Source organism: Mustela putorius, unplaced genomic scaffold (genome assembly GCF_011764305.1).
Source record: "Mustela putorius furo isolate JIRA1106 unplaced genomic scaffold, ASM1176430v1.1 tig00000145_pilon_pilon_pilon, whole genome shotgun sequence".
Lineage (NCBI taxonomy): Eukaryota > Metazoa > Chordata > Mammalia > Carnivora > Mustelidae > Mustela > Mustela putorius.
This window is the reverse complement of record NW_025421294.1, coordinates 29,669,246-29,680,539: the sequence shown is the minus strand read 5'-3', so window position 1 is coordinate 29,680,539 and position 11,294 is coordinate 29,669,246. Positions and strand designations below refer to the sequence as shown.

The following is an 11,294-nucleotide window of genomic DNA, read 5'->3' as shown; positions in this document are numbered from 1 at the left end:
AGCATCCCTCAGGCAGCCCTGACTGCCATGAACAATAAGCAAATAGTTAGATTGCAGGGATCACAATCCTGCAAGACAGGAGTCTCCCTTGGCTTACAAATGTCCTAAATCTCACTAACAAAGACGATTGATAGCAGGATTGTGACACCCCACCAAAAAGTCTCCCAACTATCTTAATGTTAATGGCTGGTCTAAAGACAACATTAATCAATCTGCAAGGGCAAGGCATCTGGTAGGCCTCCTAGATCCTGGCACCTTGTAGGCCCTCTTTAGCATATGAAAGCTCTATTGAAACCTCCCTTCCCCTCACCTTCCCCCAACCACAGGATACATAACCTGCCATCCCTCACAGCCCTGGGCAGCAGCTCTTCCTGCCCACGGGTCCTGTCCCCGTGCTTTAATAAACCACCATTTTGCACCAAAGATGTCTCAAGAATCCTTTCTTGGTCATCGGCTCCAGACCTCAGCCCATCGAACCTCACCTAGGTTCTAGAACTTCATCACTACCATCTCTTCAGAATTCTCATAGCCATCAAAGTGTCCATTTCCATAATTCATCCTTTATAAGGTGCCATTCTCACATTGGTCATGCTGCTGATCTTATGAATCTCCTATAATGGCTTTCCTTATCTTTATGTGTTTAAATAATTAAAATATTCTTATCTATTAATAAATCCATACACGTTATACTTGGCAATATCCTGCTCTGTACCTCTTGAGCTCTAGTCCTCTGTCAGTAACCACTCAAATTTTGTTTGAAGTTTTCATGTGTGCGCATTTGCCTTCCTTCCTCTTAGTACCATAAACATTTACTATTTTTTGGTTGATCAATTTGAAATGGTACATATTGCTTTTCCACAATTAAAAATGTGGATTAATTCCAGTTGAACATCATCTTTCCTTTTCTTCCCAATACTTGAGAGATAATTTTTTATTCTTCCTACTTGTAACTTTAAATCACATGCTTATACATTCAACTCTAGGCACAACCAAACTTATTCTTTGTTCCCTGTCATTCCTTCTCACCACTATTTCCTTAACTACATCCTCAACTTCTATCAGCTCCACCTCATAGATATGGTTATGGCTGAGACACTTCACAGGCTCCTCTGTTTCCATAATTGCTTGTCTATAGAAAAGTCATAGAGGGGCGCCTGGGTGGCTCAGATGGTTAAGCATCTGCCTTCAGCTTGGGTCATGATTCCGGGGTCCTCGGATCAAGTCCCACATCAGGCTCCCTGCTCAGTGGGGAGCCTGCTTCTTCCTCTGCACCTCTCTCTCTGTGTCCCTCATGAATAAACAAATAAAATCTTTAAAACAAAACAAAACAAAAGTCATAGAGAAAAATTAATTTTAAAAGATGAACTCAATTGAACAGTATATTATTGTCTCATTTTTACATTGGCATTAAACTCCAGTTACATTTTCTTTTCTGGATTCTGATATCATTATCCTTATGCTCCTCAAAGGAGTACCTAGCATCAAAGTTAAAAAGACTGTTTTCATATAAAAATTCATCTTTGTAGCTTGATTCAATTTTGGACCATTAGTTTCTTGCATGTCTGTTTCTTTGTTGAGAGAAGTAATCTTCCAGTTTCTTTTCTGAGTTGCTGTTTGACTAAATTTTACTCTTTTTGGAGATATTCTTTGAGCAGCTTCACCTTTCCTCTAACTTGACCCCATTTAAGGCTGATATTCAACTAATATATACCAATACAGCTTCATTCATTTTTAAGACTAAAATATTTGTATATCAGAAAGAAGACATTTTAAATAATATCTGAATAAGTGATAAAATCAATTAGAACATAAGTTTGCATATAAATGCCTTATTTTGAGTAGTGTCATAGGTTGCTGTAATGGACCTTTGGTAATGGACCTTCCTTCTGTCATAACATCTGAGAAGCTACCTGCCAGTTAGGCCAGCAAGGCAATATACCATTCTTTATAGAGTTAGGCTAGTCAGTTCTCTTTCGTACTCTAAAGAATTCATACTTTGCATGTTTGCATCATAACTGTTACACAAAATTGTTAGTGAATTGCTTTGATATTTGTAAAATCAAGAATTAATAGTGAAATATTGATTAATAAATAACACTGATTTCTTGCCTCCTGGATTAGTTTCCATTTCATTTTTTTTTAAAGATTTTATTTATTTATTTGACAGAGAGAAATCACAAGTAGATGGAGAGGCAGGCAGAGAGAGAGAGAGAGGGAAGCAGGCTCCCTGCCGAGCAGAGAGCCCGATGCGGGACTCGATCCCAGGACCCTGAGATCATGACCTGAGCTGAAGGCAGCGGCTTAACCCACTGAGCCACCCAGGCGCCCCTCCATTTCATTTTGATGAGGGAACAGAACGCTGGCTGAAGAGAAAGCAGAAGCTGACTGCCAAGCAACCTCCCCTGCCCCCCCCCAACTCCTGGGTGGGACGTGTATGACATTCTTTGGAGGCTCCCAACCATTTTAATGTTAATGTCTTGCTGAAGGGGAAAAACAACCTTAATTTAACAAAGGCAAGGCTCTGGTATCTAGTGGGTCTTCTTGAGCATATGAAAGTTCTTTTGAAACCTCCCTTTTTCCTTACCTCCCCAACCCAGTAGTATATAATCAGCCACCCCTCATAACCTCAGAGGATGCTGTTTCTGCTCACGGGTCCTGCCCCATGCTTTAACAAGCCACCATTTTGCCCCAACAATGTCTCAAGAATCCTGTTTTGGTCATCAGCTCCAAATCTCACCCCACCGAATCTCTCAGTTATATTTTAAACTTCACCAATTTCAATGTCTCATTATCCTCTTGTTTTTATAGACTAAATCTCAAGTCTATTTTTCATTTTAAAAAGAAGTGCAGATGACAAAATTCGAGTCCTTGCAATTCTGAAAATCAATTTATTGAGCGCTCAAACTTAATTGGTAGTTGGGTTGGCATAGAATCATTGATCGAGTACCCTCTTTTCTCACACTCCGAAGGTATTACTTAATTTTTTAGAGTCCGTTGTTGCCAATCTTCTTAATAGATATCACTGTGTACCTACTATATTTTAGGTGCTGATGCTAACCTGATACTAATTGCTTTGTTAATGATAACACTCAGTGGGTCCTTTCAAGGCAAATATTTTTACTCTGAGATACTTTCTTATACATTACTTATTTAACAATTTCTTTCCCTCTATTTTCTCACTTGTTTCTTTTAGTATTCCTAATTGTTGAAAGACGAAATAGTGCTCTGTTTCTCATGGTGCTATATTTCCTAATATTTTTGCTTTTTTCCAGTTTTTTCCTTCCCATGCAGAGGAATATCTTCCATGTTATCTTCCCTGTTTTTCCATTTTGGGTATCATTACTTCTAATGGATAAAAATTGTTCATATTTTCAATGTTCCCTTTCTTCTGCATACTTACTTGTTTCCTGAATTTGAAATCAGGCAAAAAGTTAGGAATATTAGAAACATCCTGCGAAAATGTTTCAGGAATGCTTTTCTTATGCAAATTGCCTGCTTTTGTCTACCTTTTCATCTAGCTATTTCATTTACCTTCCTCTTCCTTTTTAGTTTTTATTTTATTCCCCATCTAAGAGCTTTAGTTTCCTTTCCCTTCTCTGTGGAATTTCCTTACCTATTTTTTGTTTCTTCCTTGTTTCTGCTTGGAGGAATAATATGAAATCTGGAATAATGGTTACTGTAAAACGATCTTATCTTTTGCTTTTTATTTTCTAGAGTAACTTGCTAATATCTTAATAGCCTCTTCCTTTCCCTCCTGCCTCTTTAAATTTGAGTGTGAATGAAATTTTGTGTGGACTTTTAGGCTTCCAGTGTTTCGACGTTGTTTTGCAAAACACTTAGCAAAACTTTATTAGAAAGTGACCAAGATAAGGATGATTACATTTATAATATACAGTATTTAGGTAAACTCTGGAAACTTGGAAGCACTAAAAATGAATATTGCTGATTTTAGATTAATTATAGATCAAGAAAGGCATTTTCTACAGAAATCACATTTAATTTCAGAAGTTTGAGAACTTTTTAAATTTAAATTCAATTAGCCAATGTATAGTACGTCATTAGTTTCAGAGGTAGAGTTCAGAGAGTATCAGTCTTATATAACACCTAGTGCTCATCACATCACATGCCCTCCCTAAGGCCCATCATCCAAGTTACCCTTTGATGAGGGAGCACAAGGCTGGCTGAAGAACAAGCTTTTGCTTTGCCTTTTTTTTTTTGCTGGCGCTTGCACACCCCTCGCCATCCGCTCCCCCTCAGTAATATGTGTAGCATTCCTCAGGCAGCCCTGACTGCCATGAACAATAAGCAAATAGTTAACTTGCAGAGATCACAATCCTGCAAGACAGGAATCTCCCAATTATCTTGATGTTAGTGGCTTGCTAAAAGACAAACTTGGTCTTCCCGCACCTTGTAGGCCCTCTTTAGCATATGAAAACTCCACTGAATAAACCTAACCAAAGAGGCACAGAATCTATACTCAGAAAACTATAAAGTACTCATGAAAGAAATTGAGGAAGACATAAAGAAATGGAAAAATGTTCCATGCTCCTGGATTGGAAGAATAAATATTGTGAAAATGTCTATGATACCTAAAGCAATCTACACATTTAATGCAATTCCTATCAAAGTACCATCCATCTTTTTCAAAGAAATGGGACAAATAATTCTAAAATTTATATGGAACCAGAAAAGACCTCGAATAGCCAAAGGGATATTGAAAAAGAAAGCCAACGTTGGTGGCATCACAATTCCGGACTTTAAGCTCTATTACAAAGCTGTCATCATCAAGACAGCATGGTACTGGCACAAAAACAGACACATAGATCAATGGAACAGAATAGAGAGCCCAGAAATGGACCCTCAACTCTGTGGTCAACTAATCTTCGACAAAGCAGGAAAGAATGTCCAATGGAAAAAAGACAGCCTCTTCAATAAATGGTGTTGGGAAAATTGGACAGCCACATGCAGAAAAATGAAACGGGACCATTTCCTTACACCACACACGAAAATAGACTCAAAATGGATGAAGGACCTCAATGTGAGAAAGGAATCCATCAAAATCCTTGAGGAGAACACAGGCAGCAACCTCTTCGACCTCAGCCGCAGCAACATCTTCCTAGGAACATCGCCAAAGGCAAGGGAAGCAAGGGCAAAAATGAACTATTGGGACTTCATCAAGATCAAAATCTTCTGCACAGCAAAGGAAACAGTTAACAAAATCAAAAGACAACTGACAGAATGGGAGAATATATTTGCAAACAACATATCAGATAAAGGACTAGTGTCCAGAATCTATAAAGAACTTAGCAAACTCAACACCCAAAGAACAAATAATCCAACCAAGAAATGGGCAGAGGACATGAACAGACATTTCTGCAAAGAAGACATCCAGATGGCCAACAGACACATGAAAAAGTGCTCCATATCACTCGGCATCAGGGAAATACAAATCAAAACCACAATGAGATATCACCTCACACCAGTCAGAATGGCTAAAATCAACAAGTCAGGAAATGACAGATGCTGGTGAGGATGCGGAGAAAGGGGGACCCTCCTAGACTGTTGGTGGGAATGCAAGCTGGTGCAACCACTCTGGAAAACAGCATGGAGTTTCCTCAAAATGTTGAAAATAGAACTGCCCTATGACCCAGCAATTGCACTACTGGGTATTTACCCTAAAGATACAAACGTAGTGATCCAAAGGGGCATGGTGCACCTGAATGTTTATAGCAGCAATGCCCACAATAGCCAAACTATGGAAAGAACCTAAATGTCCATCAACAGATGAATGGATAAAGAAGATGTGGTATATATACACAATGGAATACTATGCAGCCATCAAAAGAAATGAAATCTTGCCATTTGCGACAACATGGATGGAACTAGAGTGTATCATGCGTAGCAAAATGAGTCAAGCAGAGAAAGACAACTATCATATGATCTCCCTGATATGAGGAAGTGGAGATGCAACATGGGGGCTTGAGTGGGTAGGAGAAGAATCAATGAAACAAGATGGGATTGGGAGGGAGACAAACCATAAGTGACTCTTAATCTCACAAAACAAACTGAGGGTTGCTGGGGGGAGGGGGGTTGGGAGAAGGTGGGTGGGGTTGTGGACATTGAGGAGGGTTTGTGCTTTTGGTGAGTGCTGTGAAGTGTGTAAACCTGGCGATTCACAGACCTGTACCCCTGGAGATAAAAATATATGTTTATAAAAAAATTAAAAATTAAAAAAAAAAAAGAAAGAAAACTCCACTGAAACCTTCCTTCCCCTCACCTTCCCCCAACCGCAGGATACATAACCTGCCATCCCTCATAGCCCTGGTCAGCAGCTCTTCCTGCCCATGGGTCCTGTCCCCGTGCTTTAATAAACCACCATTTTGCACCAAAGATGTCTCAAGAATTCTTTCTTGGTCATCAGCTCCAGACCTCAGCCCACCGAACCTCTCCTAGGTTCTAGAACTTCATCACCTTTCTTCCTCCCCACCTCCCTTCCCCCAACCCTCACTTTGTTTACCAGAGTCAAGAGTCTTTCATGATTTGTCTACCTCTCTAATTTTTTCCCTTTCAGTTTTCTCTCCCTTCCCCTATAATCCCCTGTGCTATTTCTTATAATCCACATATGAGTGAAACCATATGACAACTGTCATTCTCTGATTGACTTATTTCACTTAGCAGGATACTCCAGTTCTATCCACGTTGATGAGTTTGAAACATTTTTAACTCATAACATGATAGCTCTGACAAATCTGAAGGAAGATCTATGCTTTCTAGAAAGCAACCTTGCTAAATTGTATTTAATAATTCTACCTATAACCTTTTGATTATTCTGGAAAAGTCATAATTACTCATTAATATTTTCTCAATTAAGAGTAGTTTATCTTACCTAAAAGCTTTCTTTCTAGCTCTGTTTACATTAATCAGTATCACTATCTTATAATAAAGTATGGTCAGAGAATCACTTGGGGAAAATAATAACCTTTTCTAATATAAGTTAGCTAAAATTGCTGTAAGTCCAAGTTACATACCTCATGTATGTAAAATACAAAATGACAAGTATTGTACCAGCCCTAGCTGAAGACTCAGTACAGTCCACATCTTATCATTAGTTATGTCTATTAAATTGTGGCATTCAAATACCCACCCTTTCTTTCATCTAAAGCCATTGTTCATTTGATGGTCCTACAGTAATAGGTGAAATAAGTGAACAACAACAACAAAAATCTATTAGATAAGACACCAGCCTCCTGATTTGTCTGATTCACAGAGAATGTTAACAGAAAAATTCACAAGAAAGTAGTACATCAGTTGTGGCCTCAAGTGCCTCAGGAACCACCGTAACTTGCCAAAGGTCATCCTAAAGAACACACATTACAACGCCATCTGATAGCTCTTCATAGCCTGTTAAATAGAAGTGGTTACCTATTTCAACTGAGCCACAAATTCAATTCCCTGCAGTAATTTGAGATAAATTTCTGTAGTGCTCCCTTGTATTTTCCCCAGTCAATTTGTTATTTAGGACCAAGTGAACAGGAATAGTTTATATAGCTGAATGCCTGGACAAATTTAAAATGAGGCAATGTACGTGATTATTCCTCTTACCCATTTGTGGTATTGTCTGGTCTACAAAAGATAATACTGTGCCACTTAGAACCATGAGTTCTGCCACCAGATGAAAACTGCTCTAATCAGCGCCAGCACCAAATAGTGGGCCAATCATCCAAACCTCAGAAGGGACAGAAACACTTTCAACCCCGAGATCTTTGAAATGTGGTTGAGACATTTGCTGAAGATATTGGCCCCACTGCATTATTTCAGAAGAAAGTTGTCTCTCTTAAGGACAAGGCAAGTTTGTGACACTGTGATCTTTCGCACAGCAACTGAAGAACTTACAGCTGGAACAGGGGAAAGGGGAGCAAGTAAAAAGATCCTGGAATAATCTGCATTTATGTTTTGAAATTCAAAAACAAAATGTAATGTCTTTCTTCAGTGATAAAATGAGATATTAAACTGCTGCTGCTCCTTTTCCTGCTCATTATCTGGGTTCAAAATAATTGTGCTTTTCAGTCAGATCTATGGTATGATGAACTTAGAATTAGATGATTCCTTCAGATCTATGGTCAGATCTGTGGTATGATGAACTTAAAATTCCCATGTCTGCAGAGTCAGACATCCTGGCTTGCGTTCTGCTGAGGAATGCTTATCCTATTTTTAAAAAGTTTGTATACTTAGAGATCTTACCCCAAGATTTTGCTGATCATGATTCACAGCTAAAACTTCAACCAATGGTTACCTAACATCCAATAATCATATGAAAACCTGGACATGTGGTCTGTTCAAACCGATGTTCTGGATACAACATCAGTCCGACACACTGACTGCATCAAGGGTTTCTGGCTCAATCACACTGACTAGGTTAGGTGCCCAAATAGGCCTGACCTGCTAGTTCATACCAAGCAACTTGTCTAAGGATACCCTTCATCCCCCTGACCAATTCAGCTCACAATTTTCATCTGCTTTCTTCTTGCAGTTATAAGAAAGTATGCTTTTCAATTATTCCAGGCTCTGAATACAAAAGCATCTAGGAGCAACAATAAAAACAATGTCCATTTTTCTTCCTTCCTTCCTTTTTTTCTTCCTTCCTTCCTTTATTTCTTTCTTTCTTTCTTTCTTTCTTTTTAATGAAGGCTGCTGCTTACAGGACTCTGGCAAGCAGTGATTGGCTTGAGACTAATTCAGAGTATTTATTGATCTTTTAGAAATCCATCTTGGATGGATCACACATCCAAAGCATCACAAAGTTGTCTCCTATTTGAAACTAAACAGTGCCAGGACACCTGAATGGCTCAGCTGGCTAAGCATTCGACTCTTGGTTTCAGCTCAGGTCATGATCTCAGGGTTGTGAGACTGAGCCCCAAGTCAGGCTCAACGCTGAGCGCAACGTCTGCTTGTGATTCTCTCTCTCCCTCTGCCCCTCCCCTGTTCATGCACCCCCAAATAGATAAATTCTCAAAATAAATAAATAAATTTAACAGTATGTAAAGTATAAGAATTGTACATTTTGATAGAATCACCTTCTATAATTCGCAGTTAGTAATGGAAAAGTATATGAAACTATGTCAAAAATTTAATTACTGGGCTCAAATGTGATATCTTAGAGGAATTATGTTGCCACTTGCCCCCACCCCCCGCACTGGAAAATAGTTTTTATTGAGATCCCACCAGCTACACAATCTGCTCCTGACATTATGCTCCTTCTTCCTTTGCAATTCGGTCTTTCTTAAGTGGTCCCATGAACGCTTTCTTCTCCTCCACCGTCTGGAATCGGCCATGGCCAAACATGGAGGTGGTGTCAATGAACTTAAGGTCGATCTTCTCTAGGGCCCGCCATTTGGTCTGTACCAGCAAGGACTTGCAGAGCGTAAGCACTCGCTTCTTGGTTCCCACCACACAGCCCTTCAGCATGATGAAGTCATTGGTCACTTCACCATAGTGGACAAAACCACCCAGGGGGTTGATGCTCTTGTCAGACAGATCGTAGTCGGTGGAGGCATTGTTCTTAATCAGCTTGTCATCCTTGATGAGGTAGCCCTGGCCAATCTTGTAGATCTTCTTGTTGATCTCTGTGTGGTGATGGTAGCCTTTCTGCCCAGCCTGAGCCACAGAGAAGGCCACGCGGGCAGGATGCCAAGCCCCAATACACGCAACCTTGTGCAGGCCCCGGTGGGTTTTGCGGGGTAGCTTCTTGGTGTGCCAGCGGCTGGTGACCCCTTTGTAGCCTTTGCCCTTGGTGACACCAATGACATCGATCATCTTGTCCTGCCCAAACACTTGGTTCACAGGCACCTGCTGCTCCAGCCTCTCCCGGGCCCAGTCCAGCTTCTCAGCCACTGTGCCTCCGTTCACCTGGATCTCCATGAGGTGGGCCTTCTTCTGGCGCAGAGGAAGCAGACGCATCTGGGTGTGGGCAATGACCCGGATCACCTGGCAGTACTTCTTCATGCTGTTGAAGTCCTTCTCGAGTTGCTTTTGCCATCATCATCCTGCCACTTCTTACAGTACTTGGTGAAGGCCTTCTTCTTAGACTTATGCCAGTTCTTATAAAAGCGCCTTTTGCATTCATCACTGATGTGCTCAGCAAAGATGGTCTTAAAGATACGGAGGCCTCGAGGGGTTTCCACGTAGCCCATGATGCCCACAACCACCATGGGTGGTGTCTCCACAATGGTCACAGCCTCCACAACTTCCTTCTTGTTCACCTTGAATCCTGGCCTGTCCACCTCCCGCACGATGTGAGTCATGCTGGCCTTGTAGCCCAGGAAGGCTGTGAGATGAACAGGCTTGGAAGAGTCATCCTTGGGGAAGCTCTTCACCTTCCCACGGTGCCGGCTACTGCGTTTCAGAGGCAAGAACCCCAGGGACCCGTGCCTGGGAGCGGAGAATTTCCTGTGAGACATTTCGCCGCCGAATCCTGCCAGTAGAGGCCACTTGTTTTTATAATGACCTATATTAGTGTACTCATTTGACTAATGACTGTAATGGTCACTAGCTTGGTATAGTTTCTATTTAGTACAGGTGCTCAGGTAAATCCACTTGAGTGATAATTCCTCTGTGTTTCCTGTAGCATCTCTTCATTTCTTTTTTGTAGAAGGAAATACGGGATACTAGGCATACCTCTGTCAGCCTCACAGTGGAACACTGACTGCTTTGCATGTAGCATGTTTGATGCTACATTTAACATGTTTGATAAATTTCAGCTATGACAGTTATACTTTTACGATCCTATAAAATGGAAGGCCATTTTAGGAGGAAAGACAATTTGCTCTGAGAGAAAACAGACAAAATGCTTTTGTAAGGTCTCTTTTTTCTTTTTTCTGTTTCTGAGTGGGAATGAAAAAAGAAGGCTCCTGAACAGGTATTGTTTATATGATGCCACCACCATTAGTCTGCTGGTTCTCAGACTCAGCTGTGGGCAGGCATATATTCTTTGAATATAAGAACATGTATCACCTAGTTGAGTACTGCTTTCACAAAATACAGAGATAAAACGACTTGTCTCCAATCTGATTTCCTAGGCAAAAGCATAAACACATGCCATAAATATTCAGAATTGACCTTCACGAAAAACCTCTATGAATTAATGCCTCTTATAGATGCTCTAAATTTAAAGATCAGGTGATTTATGGTAACACAAAAATACTAAACTCTAGTTAAACATTAGAAAGTCATTTATCAATTCTACTATACTTAATTTTCTTTCCCATCATGTTCTTATTCCAGCTTCTTTTCTACAA

The 11,294-nt window shown here is 40.3% G+C and overlaps 1 protein-coding gene across 1 annotated transcript; it reads right to left on the bottom strand.

Annotated features, from left to right (window-relative positions):
- Window positions 1–9,191: 9,191 nt before the first annotated feature.
- LOC101674736 (60S ribosomal protein L3-like) lies at window positions 9,192–10,477 on the bottom strand. The gene is given in 2 exon segments (XM_045075549.1): window positions 9,192–10,031; window positions 10,034–10,477. Coding segments are annotated over 2 exon segments (1,209 nt in total). The 5' UTR covers window positions 10,458–10,477; the 3' UTR covers window positions 9,192–9,246.
- Window positions 10,478–11,294: the final 817 nt, after the last annotated feature.